The sequence below is a fragment of the Bos javanicus genome, chromosome 19 (assembly GCF_032452875.1).
Source record: "Bos javanicus breed banteng chromosome 19, ARS-OSU_banteng_1.0, whole genome shotgun sequence".
Classification (NCBI taxonomy): domain Eukaryota; kingdom Metazoa; phylum Chordata; class Mammalia; order Artiodactyla; family Bovidae; genus Bos; species Bos javanicus.
In genome coordinates, this window is record NC_083886.1 from 30,525,856 (window position 1) to 30,544,214 (window position 18,359).

At 51.5% G+C, this 18,359-nt stretch overlaps 1 protein-coding gene across 8 annotated transcripts in view; it reads right to left on the reverse strand.

Annotated features, from left to right (window-relative positions):
* GAS7 (growth arrest specific 7) overlaps positions 1-18,359 on the reverse strand; it is a 212,118-nt gene that overhangs the window by 33,107 nt on the left and 160,652 nt on the right. For 5 of the 8 annotated variants that reach the window (XM_061391065.1, XM_061391068.1, XM_061391067.1 and 2 more), the window contains exons 4-5: positions 16,035-16,120; positions 7,126-7,179 (exon numbers count right to left, since the gene is read on the reverse strand). In XM_061391065.1, coding sequence (XP_061247049.1) covers positions 7,126-7,179; positions 16,035-16,120 — 140 coding nt within the window. The remainder of the gene's footprint in view (positions 1-7,125; positions 7,180-16,034; positions 16,121-18,359) is intronic. The other 3 variants (XM_061391066.1, XM_061391071.1, XM_061391070.1) reach the window with 1 other exon arrangement.

Consider the following 18,359-nt stretch of genomic DNA (forward strand, 5'->3'; position numbering starts at 1 on the left):
CATCATTTGCTTCTAGGGAAAGGAATTAAGTGGCTGAGCATCCTGGGTGAGAGGTTACCTTGTGAATTTTATCTCAGGATATATATTCTATAAATGTATCAAATTAAAAGATACCTGCTCCTTGGAAGAAAAGTTATGACAAATCTAGACAGCATATTCAAAAGCAGAGACAACAATTTGCTAACAAAGGTGAGTATAGTCAAAGCTATGGTTTTTCTAGTAGTCATGTACAGATATGAGGGTTGGATCATAAAGAAGGCTGAGCGCTGCAGAATTGATGCTTTCGAATTACCGGGCTGGAGAAGACTCTTGAGAGTCCCTGGGACAGCAAGGAAATCAAACCAGTCAATCCGAAAGGAAATCAACCCTGAGTATTCATTGGAAGGACTGATGCTGAATACTTTGGCCACCTGATGCAAAAAGTCGACTCACTGGAAAAGACCCTGGTGCTGAGAAGGACTGAGGGCAGGAGGAGAAGGGGGCGGGCGACAGAGGGTGAGAGAATTGGATGGCATCACTGATTCAATGGACACGAATCTGAGCAAACTCTGGGAGACAGTGGAGGACAGGGGAGCCTGGTGTGCTGTAGTCCACAGAGTCACTAAGAGTCAGACACGACTTAGCAACTGAACAGCATGCATTCTATGAACAAAGAGAGCTGAAATGAGAATCCCGGGTGTGTGCCTGGGGCTAGCTGGCCCAGGAGAGAGCAGTGCAGAGATTCCTGGGCTCTGTCTCGGACTTTTCTGCTGGAGCCTATCTGCAGCACTCCTGGCTTTCCCTGCTTGCAGCTGTGCCTTCGCCGCCGACCCTGCTGATGCTACTTCAAGCTCCGCATCTGCTCCTGGAGAGTCTGCTAATTTGTTCTGGGAGCTGTAAGGCCTCAGGAAGGCAAGGCCTAAGCCCCGGCAGTCTTTAACCCTCATCACAATCCCAGCAACTGCTGAAGTGGGAGTCGTCAGACGTTCAGGGGGAGAACAGTGCAGAAAATCCCCGAGGTTCTGAATAGAAGCCAGAAACTCCATTGCCAGAAAGCCATGGAAACAAGTGTGGGGCTGCACGTCATGGAAACTGCAGCTCAGGCTGTGGGGGGTGACCAGCCTCCACATTCAAAAGCGGGGTAGGCTGGGGAGGGTCTGTCTGTGCGGGCGGGGAGCAGATTCCTCTCAGCTCCCGCCAACTGCTGTCAAGCTAGAATGAAGAGTCCAGGCTTATCAGCTTATGTGATGACTTGACAGTAGTGGAGAATGAGGATTTATACGTGAAGTATCTCAATGCTTGAAAGTGAAAGTGTTAGTTGCTCAGTCATGTCCGACTCTTTGTGACCCCATGGACTACAGTAGCCTGCCTAGCTCCTCTGTCCATGGAATCCTCCAGGCAAGAATACCAGAGTGGGTTGCCAGTCCCTTCTCCAATGTTGGCAATTCACTCATGGTTAATAACAGCAACAACAACCCCTTGCAAGTCAAAGCAACTCCTCTGCCAGTCGAGTCAGGTCCATGGGTCCCCAGCTGCAGCCTCTGGTTTAGGGGCTCGGGGGTGGCTGGAAGTAAATCCAGTAAATCCCCCTCCTGCAGTCTAGGGGGGAGAATCCAGGAGAAATTCCAGCCAAGGAAAGAGCCCCCTCTTCCCAGAAACTAGCATGTGGCCAATGTAAGGGCAGAGAGTCCCGCTCTGGAAGGAAACATGATGCAAGAGGCAGGCCCATGGCCAGGGATGATCCAGAGAACCCTGGGCAGGGGGACACGGAATGCCACCAAGGTCCAGGTGGGTGCCAAGGCAACCCCGGGGTGGGGAGCTTCCCCCCAGAGCCCGTCCCATTGCCACCCGAGGCATCACTGGCCTGCAGTCTCGGCAGCCAGACAGCCTCTTGACACCCAGCTCAGGCAGTGGGTCTTCCCAAACCCTCTTTTCAGGTTGACACCCCAGAGAATGTCCAGAGGGGAGTCTCCTTCTGGAAAGCAGGGCCGGATTCCACAGCCTCACATGGTCCCTATTTCATGTTCCAGCTTTTCTTGCCTCAACAAATAATGATGATCACAGCCCGTCTTTATTTTGTTTCATAATGTAGCCCATGGCAATTGAAAGCAAATGTAATAATGACAAACGAACTATGACATTGCACTAGGCATTAAGAATCATGGAGTAGGAGGTTGAAGGCACGCAGAGGGGATATAGAGGTCTTCTAGAAAGTGCTGTCCAGGGTCTAGAAGGCAGGGGGGATCCCACAAAGTGTGGCCCTGTAATCATCACTGAAGGAAAGCTAATGGGGCTGGGGGAGAGGGCTTGTGGCTTCTGCCACTCTGAGGGCACCAGCCCTCAGAGGGACTGGCCAGTGGCCCCCGAGTGCCCGTCTCCACTCAGTCAACCCCGATTTTGGCATTTCTCCAGCCCAGGAATCTCACAGGAATTTTCCTGAATCCTCGCAGAGCCCTGCACCCCCTTGGTGGGCATCTCCAGAACTGCACCTCACCAACCCTGCTGTGGAAGGAACTTGTAAAACTCGTGGAATTCCTGGAAGAATTCCTGCCAAGAGCTTTGGTGGTTCTTCACTTCATCCTCCCAGCAACCCCACGAGCTGGGTCACTGGCCTCATTTGATTAACTGAGGGTCGCAGAAGTATTTGCATCCATGAGGCTGTACCAGGAACACTTGCTCGTCTGCGGTTCATGCAAACCTTTGTTGAACGGCTACCTGGTGCTGCGCACTAGGGTAGATCTTTCTAGCACTTTGCACGTGTGCATTTGTATTTCTCCTGACTGCTTGTGTAGCATCTCTCTCTCTTTGCCAGAGAGGAGGAAACTGCCCTGCTCCCTGCTGTGTCCCAGCACAGCCACAGGATGGGAGCTGTCAGTGTCTGTCAGTACAATGAACAGAGCCTAGAGACAGAAGGGGTGGTCTCTGCCCTCGATGGTTTTACAGGCTGATGAGGAAGGCAAACAAGGAAATAATGAGTAATTGCAAACTTCATCTGTAATGGTGGAGCCAGGGTCAGAAGCCAGCCAGGAACACCTGGCCCTTAACCTGCGTCACACGGCCTTCTAACACGCTTAGATGTAACTATGCCAGGTCCTCATCCAAGGCAGGGGTGCAAGTAGGAAGGGGTGCTGGAGGCAGCAGAAGATGCCTTCTACCCTGTTCTGTCTGCGGAAAGTTCCAGGGGTCCCTCTCACTCTTGCTCCCAAGATCATTACCCTCGACCAGCAGCGTCTTCGCTCAGGGACTGACTCCAGCCCCCAGTAACCGTAGTAACACCTGCTCTGCTCCCAGTGGGCCCACTAAGCAGCTGGGGTTCCACTAGAACAAGAGCAGCCCCCAGAATCTCTCTGGGGGGCGTCTTAAGGGGGGTACAGTCGCCACAAAGGCATCCAACCATGGTGCGAGAGCTGTTGAATACAAGTGCAACCCAGCCAAGGCGCCTCCTGCGGGGAGGCCCGGCATGGAGGCCTCCCTGGAGGCAGAGGCCGCCTTCAGCACAGTAAAGATGGTGGTTTTACATCTAAATGGGCCCTGAACTTCCTCCTTTGCTGTTGTTTAGTCACTCAGTCCTGTCCCACTCTTCGCACCCCATGGACTGCAGCACGCACGCCAGGCTTCCCTGTCCTCCACCATCTCCCCGAGTTTGCTCAAACTCAAGCCTATTGAGTCGGTGACGCCATCCAACCATCTCAACCTCTGTCACCCTCTTCTCCTGCCCTCAATCTTTCCAAGCATCAGGGTCTTTTCCAATGAGTCGGCTCTTCCCATCAGGTAGCCAAAGGATCGGAGCTTCAGCTTCATCAGTCCTTGCAGTGAATATTCAGGGTTGATTTCCTTTAGGATGGACTGCTTTGATCTCCTAGCTCTACAGAATTTCCTCCTGGAGAGAGGCTAATGGGGAGGGTATGTAAGAGGCAAAAGCCAGACCTAAGGAAGCAGAATAGAAATGCCCCCTGGTGCATACACATCTGGCCTCCAAGCTCCCACCCAGGGCCCCAGGCCCCAGGGGGCCACACCAGGAACCTGAGGATCAGGGGAGCCCAGACCCCTCTTTCTAGGGCAGGAGTGTGGCTGGCTGGCTTGGCTGTCATCTGCTCTCGAATCCTCTAGATTTTATGCATGATGTTGGTGCCGAGGGCTGTGAACTGCCATCACCGCCCGTCACTTCCAATCAAGCCCACTCACCGCCAGCCCTACCCGGGGCTCCATTGCTGTCAAGCAGCGCATGTGTCTGCCTCTTCAAAACCTCTTCCAGACCCAGTGGGGTGGGGTGTGTGGGGGGAGGGGGGCAAGCCAGAGAATCAGAATAAACCTGGGTCCTTGCATCTCAGCCACATTGGTAGCCAGACTCAGATGCCTGGTTGTATCCGTCATTGCCACACAGGTCTGCAAATCTTTGCTCCTAGGGTCAGATCGTGCGAGAGGACCCTCACCCCAATCCCACATGCCAGGAAGAGGGAGGCTTGGGCCCGAGCTCCATGCTCCCCTCTCAGACCCACCCCTGCAACACTGCCCCCCAGGGAAACCATGAGCTCTGCAGGATCAGGGCTCAGAGGAAGGAGCTGCGGGTGGAGAGAGAGTACTCCCGGGGAGGGAGAGAGCGGAGGTACAGAGGTCTTCAGCCCCTCCGGCCAGCCAGCGAGGACACCCACCTCCAGTCTGGAGATGAGCAGGGCCCTTGGGCTGGCAGCCGGCAGATCCAGGTTCACAGCCAGGGGGCTCTGTTCCTCACTCTGGCTGTGCCCCTCCTCAGTCGCCCCAGCAAAAAGTCCCTAAGGCTTGAGTGTTTATTTCAAACCTGGGGGGATGCTGATTACAACCCAAACTTTATAGCCTCACCCTGGAGGGACCAACCTAGGAACCTGCATTTTAAACAAGTACCCTTGAGGCTCTGGATGAGAGGCAGTGATGCAGGGCAGTGGGAAGGAGGAGGGAAGGTGGTGAGGCAGGGATGGAGGAGTTGAGTTGCCAGGAGACCCAGGGCCACACCCAGCCCACACAGACAAAGCCCTAAGCTCTGAGCGAAAGGCAGACCGAGGCAGGTGAACCAGGCCCCAGCCCGTGAGAGGCACACCATCACCCAAGGGAGGCATAACCCTCTGCTTCCCCCTTTTCTCTTTCACTCTCCTTCTACAATGCTAACATATTCCCTCTCTTGCACTTTCTCCTCCCTATTTCAGGAAACTTTAGAAGCTCCTACTTTGCCCTAGCACCCTAAGGGCTTTTTGCAAAATTCACCTATGGGAGGTCTGCCCAGGGGGTGGGGTGGGGGTCTCCCACACCCTGCCCATCAGCTCCAGTAACAAGGAAACTGTCGCTGGCCCCACCCTGAGTCACCTGGTCCCCCACCTCAGGGGGCAACTTCCAGGGGGACACGGCCGGTGATAAGAGTTCGGGTCTCAGATATATGCTTTAATATACAGTATTTGTTTATATTGGATATTAACGCATGTATGTGGAATCTAAAAAAAACGGTATAGGTGGTCTTATTTGTAAAGCAGAAATAGAGACACAGACATACAGAACAAATCTATGGATACCAAGGCGGAACAGGAAGAGTGGAAGGAATTGGGAGGTGCGGATTGACAGCTATACACTACTGATACTATGAATAGAACAGACGACTGCTAAGAGCCTCCTGCAGAGCTCAGGGAACTCTGTTCAATGCCTTTGCTGACCTAAATGGGAAGGAAATCCAAAACAGAGGGGATGTATGTATAGATATAGTTGATTCACTTCACTGTTCAGCAGAAACTTAACATGACTTTGTAAAGCAACTCTACTCAAATAAAAATTAATGAAAAAAAAAGGGGCACAGGTCTCAGCCCCGATGCTTCCTAGCTGTGACCTTGGCTGAGGTCCTGCTCTGTGCCTCAGTTTCCTCATCTGTAAATAGGGCGACGAGGAGACTGGTGCGAACTGAGCACCTACTGTGTGCCAGGCTGTTCTAAGGGCTTTCCAGGTATGAACTCACTCCGTCCTTACACCATCCCTAGGGCACACACGCCCACCATCTCCCCATTGTGCAGACGGGGACACTGAGGCACAGAGAGGCCAGGAAAGCTTCCCCAGGTCACTGTCCAGCTCAGAAGTGCTGTGACTGATACCCTGGCTTCAGAGTCTAGGTTCCCCATCCCCACACCCACCTTGGTCCAATCACCCGCCCCTCCCTCAGTGATTGGAGCCTAGAATGGGTGCTCAGAAGCCTAGTGGTGCATAATAAATGCACATGCAGTGGCAGCAATTATGATTGTTACTGTCACTGCTTGCCCACTGCTTCTTCCTCCAAAGTGGATGTGCAGCCTGCATGAGCCGGGTCAGGGGTCTCCCTGCCACTTCCATCTCTGAGGCTGTGGGCAGCATGGCAATGGGCCTAGGGACCCATCCCCCGGTCCCAGCTCTGCGGCACTTGGTCAAAACCGCATACCCGGGACCACACTTCTTCCCATCTCCAAGTTCTGGTCTGTCTGAGCAGACAGACAAGTTGTTTCTCTACGTGGAGGGATGTTGACATTCAGTGCCAGCTTTCCCCGAGCACAAGGCTGATGTGGGGCGGGGGCAGTGGGGAGGGAAATGGGGGGAGGTCCTCTTCAGCCTCCACGGGGCTGGGGGGCCGGTGAGTCTTGGCGGGCTTTCGGCCCTGGGAGACTGTGTAGCTGCTCTAGGCAGAGGCTGCCTGCTTCCCCATCAGGAACTCTATTCTTAGGGCGCTTTCTCTTGCTTTTAACTTTGATGTCTTCCAGAAGTTACCCCGCACAAAAGCCACCCTGCCACGGCTGTAATTTACACGTCACGTCACTTGCTCAGAGCACAGTCCACCCCCTCCCACCCACTCCTGCACACCAGCTTCCCTTGCCTGCCCTGAGAAAAATGGTTTTGCATTATTCCGAGCACCATCCTTCCACTTATTTGCCTGGAGAAAAAAAGTGAATAAGAAATCAACAGAAGGGCCAGGGCAAGGCAGGGGGTGGGGGTCGGGGGCAGCAGGGGGTGGTGGGAAACTTCAGCTATGTCCAAGCTTTAGAACTTCCCAGATTCTAGGCTGGGCATTGCTTCCACTCAGAGGTTCACACTGCCACGGCAACAGCCCAGCTGTGGACCAGAGTCCCAGCCTGCCACCCCACCTGCCGCGCGGGAGCCACTTACTGTGATGGTGTTTTCCTTGCTCTGCTTTTTGCTTGGTGATGAGGATCCCAGGTTCTGGGGAGAGAGGCAAGAAACATCGTCAGAGCTGTTCTCCATATTGGACACCCTTTTTCCTTCGGGTTCCCTGAAGGTGGAGGGATGGGTTAAAAGCCCCGTGCCAGGGAAGTTCGAGGATGCTCCTTCAGCTGTTGTTAACCCCTAAGTCACCATGTTCTGGGAGAGGGCAGGCAGGAGCCTTCCGTGCCCTGGCTTGAAGGCGAATTGGAGGAAACCTCCCAACAGGAGCTCTGAGAAAACTGCTCCAAAGCAGGTCTGCCTCCTCGTCTCCCCATCGGTGGCTGGGAGCATTAACCCTTCAGTTGCCCTCTGCTGGTAAGCAGTTCTGAGAGCTGTCTCCACCTGCAGAATCCATCTGGGAGTACAGAGTTAAGGCGGACTGTGGGCCACCATCTCCTGGTATGGGATTCAGAACAAGACATCTTATTCTGAATTCCCCACCTTGTCCAACATATCACACCCTGGATCCATGTACCATGGACTGGGGTGCTCGGCCACACCTCCGTGACTTGTCACCCTCCCTACCCCAAGAGCAGGGAGGCTGTGATTTCAGCTTCCATTCCGACTTTGGGGTTGCCTTTTGGGGTCTTCCCTTTGCCGGCAAGAAGACCCTCATCCTAAGGACCACTGGGCCCACTGGACCTCGGCAGCTTGCCTCTAGATCCTGGATGGCCCTGGAATGGAAGACTCAGGATTGCCAGCTGAAAACACCACACTGATCCTAAGAGTCTATGGCCCTGACGGGGAAGGTCAAGCCTGGCTCTTTGCTGTCCCATCAGCCTTTACATTAGGGACTGAATAGGGTCCCTGAGCAAGATGTGGGATGTGCCCTCCTGTCCTGAGCCACACGTCGAGCTGGGAAGCAGGCTGGCCCCTAGGGCACTGCGGCAGCATTGCATGTGTGTCCTGGGACTCACAGCCTTATTCTGTCTCTAGTGGGATGGAAGAAAGTGGCTGCTAGGCCTTTACAGGGAAAGACCCAGAAAAAGCATGGAGGGGCTTCTCTAGCAAGCCCCAGGGAACCAACAGCTCCCACCCCCAGGCCAGCACAGCCCTGGATCACCCAGCAAGATGAGTGTCTTGTGGGGGTGGGGGGGAGCCAGCCCCTTCCTCAGGAACCCAACTGCTCATCAGGCAAAATAAGGAGCTTAAGGGAGTTCCTGCCCACGGTCCCCTCACTCCCGGACTCTTCCCCACCAGATCCACGATCAGTCCCTCACTCCCACCCAGACCTACCATGTCCGGTAACTGAAGTCCACTACTCAAGACTGACATCCCTGGACTGTCCAGCTCAAAGGGACCTTCATACGTCATCGTTTCATAGACGAGAAGATGAACTCACTGGCCTCGACATCCCGTCGAGTTAACTCGGCTCTGAGCCTCAGTGTTACCTGTTGCCAATGGTCCTTGAGCTCTGGAGGCATCAGATTAGCTGAAGACATGCCCCCTGAATCCTCCTGACCCCAGGAAGTTACTGGCATCACCATCATTGTACAGATGAGGACACCGAGGTCTGCAGACACCAACGTGTCCAAGGACGCAAGGCAGGTAAACAGAGCAAACCTACACCCAAGCCCGAACGACTCTTTCCTGCCTCCCCACCCCTCCACTTAGAAATCCGGGACCATCTCTTATTTTTCCAGGTGTCTCTGCAGGGCCAAAGAAACATCTCTGTCACCCATACACACTGACTTGGGGACCGCTGTGTCCGAGGCTGTCTGGGATGATGCTGGACACAGAGGTCACCCTCCTCTCCAGAATCTCAGCCAGGACACGAGGGCAAGTAATAGCACTGTGAGGTGGGGGTGGGGATGTTCTAAGTCCGGGTGCCGGTCTCTGCCCTCCTAGCTGTGCAGTTTTGGCTAGGGCTGCACACGGGGGTCACAGGGTCCTTCGGGTGGTCTCATGTCTTTGCTGCTGGTGACCTGTGCCTGTTATTTGAATGTCATGTACACAGACATCACATACATGCACATAGACACACATACTCACACACAGACACATACACCCTGAAGCACTCCACTGAAAGGGCCCTGGTGGAATGACATCTCAGCCACGCTGAGAACACCTGCTACAATTAAGTGGCTTCTCTCACCCAAGTACTAACCGGGCCCAACCCTGCTTAATTTCCGCGATCAGATGCGTTCAGGGTGGCATAGCCGTAGACAGGAGTGGATTTTAATATGATGCCCCACTAAAAGGAACCCAGGCTCCTTGGAGAATCGATTAGTTCCAAAGGCCAGGTGGACCTGGAACTCCTGTGCCAGGAGGTAAAAAAAAAAGTGTTAGACAAACGGTGTGACCTAACAAAAGGACACAGACTCTAGTTCAAAGGGGCTTCCACACCCAAATTTGGGACCACTGGAGCGTTAATATGAATAATAACCTCAAAGAATTACTCCAAAAGGTGGACGGAGGAGGGGCAGCATTTTTTTTTTTTTTTTTTAACAGAGGAAGGTCTAGAAAACGTATGCAAGGAATTCAAACATGACCACTGGCAAAACTCAGTGTCAAAGACTCAGGCCACAGCCATCAGGGATGGTTGAAAAGGCTGAGAGAAAAGGCTGCTAGGAGACAGAGCGTGTGCGTGGCCTGACACTGTCACCCCACTGATCTCACATACATGTGTATGTGTATATACATGCATTTGCTGCTGCTACTCAGTTGCCAAGTTGCGTCCGACTCTTTGTGACCCCATGGACTGTAGCCTGCCAGGCTCCTCTGTCCATGGGATTCTCCAGGCAAGAATACTGGACTGGGTTGCCATTTCCTCCTTCAGGGGATCTTTCCGACCCAGGGATCGAACCCAGGTCTCCTGCTGAAGTTAAATGATTGGTCCATTGCTCCTGTATTATACTATTCATTCTACTCTTATAAATGCTTACAAATGTCCATAACAAAAGTTTGTTTTTTTTTTTTTTTTTAATTTCTCTTTCCTATGATTCTAGAAGGTTTTTCTCCTCTTTTTTTGAAAGCTCTGCCCAGCCTGGTTTCCTGGCCTCACCTGGGCTGCTTGGCTGGCACTGTGAGGACCCATCAAGGGTGGTGACAGAGGAGGCAGTGCCCGGGAGACCATGGTTGGTCATTCCCAGCTGACTCCACAGGCCCCTGGCTCTGTGATGTCTTCCGAGCCTGGTCTCCGTGCGTGTGAAGAGTCTGGCTCTCATACTCTCAGCAGGTAGAACCCAGTGTGAAACCTCTCAGTGGCTCCAGCACTACTGAGACAAAACCCAAGCTCCTCAAAACAGCCTCGAGGACTTCTCTGGCCTCCTCTTCTGCCTTCCCCACACTTGCTAACACAGTAAACCATAGTCCCGCTTGGCCTCTACGGCTTTTTCAAAATCATTGCCTCTAAGCATCCACATATGCTGTTCCCTCCACCTGGAATGCTGTTCCCCTACCATCATTCTCGACCAAGCTAAACCTCTGCTGATTTTTCCAGTCTCAACTTTTATTAAAGAGCCCATCTCCAGACATTTCCACCACCACTTGGTCAGGTCTTTAGAGCACACACTCCCCTCCAGCCCCATCACTGCCAATATGAAATCAACATTTGTCTCTCTCCAGCCCCAGCTACTAACCTCTATCAAGTGAAAGTGTTAGTCACTCAGTCATGTCTGACTCTTCGTGACCCCCATGGACTACAGCCCACCCAGCTCTTCTGTTCGTGGGATTTTCCAGGCAAGAATACGGGAGTGGGTAACCATTCCCTTCTCCAGGGGATCTTCCTAACCCAGGGACTGAACCTGGTCTCCTGCATTGCAGGCAGATTCCTTACCATCTGAGGCACCAGGGAAGCCCTAACCCTGACAAGACAAGGGCTTTATCTGTCTATGACTCAGCACCTGGCAAAGAAATACATGTTCAATAGAACATGAGCTATTGACCAAGTAGGGAAGGAGGAGCCCCACTGAGTAAATGAGCTCTCAGAATCTCACCTCTTCCTTCATCACACACTGTCTCCTCCAACAGGTCCCTTAAGTTTCCAAGCTCTTGGTCCCACTCCCTTTCCTCTCTTCTGCATCTAAAGATAACCTTCCTGGGGAACAGTTCATGGAAAGCTAAAACAGTTGGAAAGTGAGTCACAAGAGTCTAGGCTCCGGTGGGCATATTCCTTGCCTTCTCTGTACTGGCAATAGGGATCAGTCAGTCAGTTCAGTCGCTCAGTCGTGTCTGATTCTTTGTGACCCCATGAATTGCAGCTCGCCAGGCCTCCCTGTCTGTCACCAACTCCCCGAGTTCACTCAAACTCATGTCCGTCGAGTTGGTGATGCCATCCAGCCATCTCATCCTCTGTCATCCCCTTCTCCTGCCCCCAATCCCTCCCAGCATCAGAGTCTTTTTCAATGAGTCAACTCTTCGCATGAAGTGGCCAAAGTACTGGAGTTTCAGATTCAGCGTCATTCCTTCCAAAGAACACCCAGGACTGATCTCCTTTAGAATGGACTGGTTGGATCTCCTTGCAGTCCAAGAGACTCTCAAGAGTCTTCTCCAACACCACAGTTCAAAAGCACCAATTCTTGGGCGTTCAGCTTTCTTCACAGTCCAACTCTCACATCCATACATGACCACTGGAAAAACCATAGCCTTGACTAGATGGACCTTTGTTGGCAAAGTAATGTCTCTGCTTTTAAATATACCATCTAGGTTGGTCATAACTTTCCTTCCAAGGAGTAAGCGCCTTTTAATTTCATGGCTGCAATCACCATCTGCAGCATAGGGATCAGAGAGGGCTAAAAATCACCATAGTATAATATCATATAAGAAACGAATTGCCAGTCCAGGTTCAATGCAGGATACAGGATGCTCAGGGCTGGTGTACTGGGATGACCCAGAGGGATGGTACGAGGAGGGAGGTGGGAGGGGGGTTCAGGATGGGGGGCACGTGTACACCTGTGGTGGATTCATGTTGATGTATGGCAAAACCAGTACAATACTGTAAAGTAATTAGCCTCCAATTAAAATAAATAAATTTAAATTTAAAAAATAAAATAAAATCACCATAGCCCTGGCAGGCAGGCAGGCAGGGGACAGGCTCGGTGTGCTTCTGCCAAGGCCAGCATGACTAGTCTCAGTCTCTGATCCCCTAACCTCCCATCTAGTGGGTCCCCTGCATCCATCACCCAGGTAGCTCGCCCCAGGGTTGCACACTTGCAAACTTCCACTGGGTGGCACCAGATTGCCATCACCTATGCCCAGCCTTTCAGGTCTCCTGGAGCAGGGGTGGGCACTCTCGGGGGCTGCAGGGCACCCAGCCATTCAGTTCCACCCACGATGGTACAGACACATTTCTGGTTTCCATGAAGATTACACATGCCTCCCCACCCCCAAACCTGCCCAACATTCTCATTTTCTTGATTAGCTTTCTCAAGGAGGGGCAGCCAACAGGCAGTAGTAAAAGAGCATAAGAGAGGTGTGACAAGGTACTGTATCTACCCTGACCCAGCATCTCAAATGGCCATGTGTTCATTTACTCACTCATTCATTCATTCACTCTTTCAATATTGTGCGCATGCTCTATCTATCAAAGCCGCTCAGGAGCGTCCAACTCTTTGTGACCCCATCGACTGTAACCCATCAGGCTCCTCTGTCCACGGAATATTCCAGGCAAGAATACTGGAGTGGGCTGCCATGCCCTCTTCCAGGGGATCTCTAACTCAGGGATCGAACCCACATCTCTAGGCTCTCCTGCACTGGCAGGTGGATTCTTTACCACTGTGCCACCTGTAGTATTATTAGGTGATGACTGTCATTAATTACAGTTGACAGCCTGGGATGGGGGAGTAAACACTGAGCTTGCTGAAGTGCGCTTATACATATTCTGAGGACCATTTATTGGTAGTGCTCTCTAAATACCAACCCTTCTTAACCTATTTCTATGACTGTTCTCTGGTGCCTTTGTGGACAGCCAGCTCTGCAGGAACACGAACACTTCCACAGCCTAAAAGGCTAACACAGTGCTGCAAACTGGTGGACACATGTATTTTGTTCTCTCCGTGTGCTGCACTATTTATTGTTACTCTGATGATACCTCACCTTCTGAATGTTACCATCCAAAAAAGGAAGACATGGGATTCCACCTGTCCTGAAGCAGCCCTCAGGCCAGGGTATCCAGAGCTGATCTTTCCTGCATCCCCAGCACCTCACCTCTAACTCTTTGTTTCTTAGTTCTCATTGTATCTGCTGTCTATAAAAGTAAAATGTGTTTATTTTAGAAAATTCTTAAAATACTTAAAAGTCTAAAGAAAATAAACATCACCTTTGACCGAGGTTTCTCAACCTCAGCACCCTTCATCTTTTCATCTGGGTAATTCTTTGTTGTGGGGCTCTCCTGCACCTTACTTAGTAATAGCCCTGGTCCCACTGACTAGATGCCAGTAAAACCCCCTGCCCAGTTGTGACAACCAAAATATCCAAACATTGCCCAATGTCCCCTGATTGAGAACTGGACAGAAACACCAATGCTTGGGTTTATTTTTTCATCCAGTCACGTGTCTTCATATATGGATGGACTTCCTTCTCCCAAACAAGATGGACCATAAATGCAGCTTTGGGACTTCCCAGATGGCTCAGGAGGTAAAGAATCTGCTTGCAATGTAGGAGACAGGCAGGAGATGGGGCTTCCATCCCTGGGTCGGGAAGATCTCCTGGAGGAGGAAATGGCCACCCACTCCAGCACTTTTGCCTGGGAAATCCCATCGGTAGAGGAGCCTGGTGGGCTACAGTCCATGGGATCTCCAAAGAGTTGGACACAACTGAGCGACTGAACATACATACATATATGCAATTTCGTTCTGCTTTTTTATTCACTATTATGGTCTCCGCATTTTCTTAAATCAGTACATTTTCTCCAGGAGAATGTGTTTCCATGGCTGCATGGTACTTTGGCCAGACAGACGCTCAGTGCTGTTATCCATTTTACCCATCCCGTTACTGGACAGTTAGGCTGGGTCAAGGGCTGTATGCTTGAGTGGACAGCTTTACACAGATCAAAATCCCTGTGCCTATTCCAAGAACAGATGTCTGGAGGGAAATTCCTGGGTCAAAGTCTTAACGGCAACACAATGTCCAACTGCCTTCCCAGGAGGTTATAAGGATCAGGATACATGTTGCTTTAAATGATTAAGTAACAACTTAAGAGGGTTTCAGGATGGGGGAGTCATGTGTCATTAGAGAAAGAAAGAAGAATGACGGGGGAGGGGCTGAGGGGGCTGTTTCCAATATCCTTCTAGCTGCTGAGAGACCACGGCAGAACTTGGACTGACAACACTCTGCAGTTGGGTGGCATATGAGCTTCATTTCGAACAGACTGACAGGCTGTGTTGAAACGGGGGCTCTGCAGGAAACACACAGAGCCAGGGCTGTGACGTGTGCTGTGAGCAGAGGATGAAGGGGACACACATGTGCTGCCACGACTGACTGTGCCTGGATGCTCGCCTGTCAGGACACGGTCCCCCTACCTGAAGCAGCAGCATCCCCTGGGGGCTTGTGAGAAACAGAGAACCTTAGGCCCCTCCCCAGACCTCCTGAATCAGATCTGCATTCTAACAGGAGGCCCGGGGTGATGTGTCCATCCATCAGTACGTATGGAACCTCGCCTCACACAGATGTCCCAATTCTCCTCCAGAGTTTGAACTGAACGGACCTGAGCCCAAGGCTCAGCCTCCTAAGACAAGAACGTAATTAGGTTTCTGAGGTTTCTCGCCCCATATACCCAGGTTGGACGACCAATTTGCATGTCAGGACCGCTATGGACCTCCGCTGGAGTTTCCTATGGCTTCACTCTGTCCAGGTATAGTTCACCACCTTTTGGGTCCTAACACGTGCTCTCATGCCCCTCTCGCCTGCATTTCAGCTAAGTGTCACACTGGAGCTGCTTTGACCACAAGGGCTTTCCTTCCAGGACCAGCACACAGAACCCACTGCTGTTGACAGCAAGCCACTACTGTTATCCCATCACCACCACCACCATCCTTGGGGCCTGGCATCTTAACTCCTGGAAGGGCTGGTCTGGAGGCTTCTGCTTAAGGACATCTTGTGGATAATTCATAGATGGACCACGTAAGACCCGTCCCCAGTTCCTCAGACACAGCTTAAGGCCACTGGAAGAACCTGGCATCGAGTCCGGTCTGACCACCTGGTAATCATGTCAACCTGCTTGAGTCACGTATCTGGTCTGAGACTCTATGGCCACATCTGTAACACAGGCTGACGCCTCCTTCCTACATTTGTACAAGTGTCGGCTGAGATGACAGGTTGGGAATCTTAAAACACACTCCCATGTCCTTCTATCCTGCAGCTGCCCCTCTCTGGATGATCAAATGTGACAAAATGTTTGACTCAGTTTTACTCTGGGTGAAGTCTAGGGGTAGGAAAGGGTCACGCAGAGAAGGAAAATGGCCTGGACTCACCCATATTCTTAAAGTGTTGGGAAATCTGGACTCCATTAGGAATCCAGACAGCAGGATGGAACCTTCTGCCCCAACACAGAGAGGTTATAATCCCATCCCTGTCAACCCATCAAAAGCATCCTCAACTTCCAAGGCAGTCCAGTGGTTAAGACCCCACATGTCCACTGTAGGAGGTTCGGGTTCGATCCCTCAAGCTGTGTGGCATGGGACGAAAAAAAAAAAAAAAAAACTACCATCTTCAACTTCTAGGGAAAACCAAACCACAATCACACCATCTCTCTTGCAATCATGGTACACTGGAATGACCTGGATACCAACCTCTTCCTACCTGGGGCAGGACTGGGCTATAGCTACCTGGACCCCTACAGTGTCCCCATTCTAATGATGCCTCCCTGGACCTACCTAAGGGCTGCCCCTACATCCCGGAACAGGGCCCCTTACCTGGGAATCACCGGTGGATTTTCGGACACTCATGTGGGCAGTCTCGGGAGGGTGCGCTGGGGTCCCTGACGTGTGGTATCCATTCACTGCGGGGACAGAAACACCACTCAGATGCTGCTGCGCTGGCCACAGGCAGGCCCCTCCGACCTTGCAGACCACAGCGGGCAGCTGAGGCCCCTTCTCCCACCTCATTGTCTACCTCTGAGGGGTCTTGCACAGCCAGGACCACCTCTCTGGCTCTCACTCCTATCTGTGGTGCTGGAGATGGGTTGAGAGCATCTCCCAAGTGCCAGCACCCAACTACTGATCTCTTGGGGGATCTTTTTGAACCAAAGAAAAGAAAGATGCTCAGTAGGAGGAGAGGCATCACAGTCCAACAGTCATCGCCAAAAATAACCTCATCGGCTGTGATCTCTGGTGCGGATCAAGGGTCCAGTCTCTCCCTAAAGTCAGGTGGGGACACCCCCACCCTCCGGCAAATCACCGCCCCCTCAACAACTCCCCGCCCAAGGACTTCCTCCCTGAGGACTTCCTCCCCCTCCCCTACTGGAATGTCAGTTTAATGACAAGAGAACTGGCCTCATGGGTTTCTAGGAAATTTGGCTTTGCTAATTAAGAGTTAGGGGATCATATGACAGCCTTCATGAGTCCTGGTTTTGCTAAAATTAAGACAAAAAAATATTCAAGGCTCTAAAAGTCTCTATGACACTCACTCATGCTCCCAACATGAGCTGATACTCCTGCTCTTCAAAGGAGGATAGGGAGCCCTGGTCTGCAGTATTTGCCAATTTCTATGGCCTCAAAGCTCCCAGGGGGGCCTATCTGAAGCCCCCAACACTGCTGCCTGGTCCTGACATCACACATACACACTGAGGCCCACGCATCCTCAGTTCCCAGAGGCGGTGCTGCCCTCTCATGGATACAGTTATTGAAGCCTCAGCTTCTGCATCTGTAAAATGGGAACACTTCTACCTAGTCTCCAAACCCACTCTGTTGGGATGAAAATCCACACCTGCAGAAGGGATCCGTTAAATTATAAAACACTTCATGAAAAGAGAATGGATGAATTCTCTTTTCACGAAGGTCCTTAATCTAGTGGCCTTGAGCCCCAAGCTTGTATGATCTCTGGACACCAGGAAAGCCATCTTCCTGACGCCCCAGGCTTTGGAGGATTTGCTACAACACATACACTGCAGGTCAGCCTGAAGAAAGATGGACACACTGATGTCCACTCGTGGGTCTTGCTGCCAGAACCCAACAGAGAGGGAGGAGGAGGTAAAGGAGGAGGGACTATAGTTATGACCATTTGCCCATTCTTAGGGCAAGGGCCAGGGGCAAGCAATGGGGTGTGAAGGCCATGCCACGGAGAGCCCTTTTCATCCTGGGGGTGTGTCCCCCATTCTCCACCAACTGCAGGGAAAAATTCAGGGCACCCGTGAGCAGAGATGCACTCAGCAGATTCCCGGGGTAACTGGGTCTCTCCTGATCCGACAGTTGGCCGGGTACTCTGGAAGAAGGGTGGGCACAGACAGACCAGGAAAACAAAGCATTGGCCACACAGCGGGGGCCCAGGGCAGTGGCTTAGGACACAAGAAGGAACAACAAGTTAGGTTCACGTGGCCAACCATGCTCCTGGTCTATACTCAGGGCCCTCAAGAAGCTGTTGATTCTATCCAAGAGTCCTCTAGGTAAAAGGCAGGGGTGGGGGGTAGGATTCCAAGGGCATCACTGAACACTGAGGCCTCAGAGGACAACCTACTCAGGTTGGCACAGGCCGTGACAGCAATGGCAGACTAGACTGGATAGATAAATACTACTTATGAGGCAGTCATAACATTCCAGAAACTTAACTTCTCAAGGAGCCCGGCACTAAAATGGACAAAACGCAAATGCTGGAGAATTCGAAGGCAACAGTAGGAAACCTTAATACTGCTTTCAGTCTAGGACTGATTTCGTGGACAAAAGTCAGGATGTGGAATGTCTCAGTGATTTAATTTAAACGGCTGATTGAACTAGATGGATTAAACATCATACCCTATAAACAGATAATCTCTTTTTACTGAGAAGCCACGGTACATTAAAAATGTTGGGCCTACTTAAGCCATAAATAAAGTATCAATAAATTGCAAAAGGCATAAATAACACAAGATATATTCTTTGACTGGAAAGCAATAAAAGTAGAAATAATGAAAGAACAGACAGACAAGGTCCCTATCTCTCCCCCTACCCTGACCCGAGAAGCTTGGACATTTAAGAGAATGCCCTCTTAAAAAATAATCTCAGGTCAAAGAGCAATTTCAAACTATAATTACACAATATTTTGAA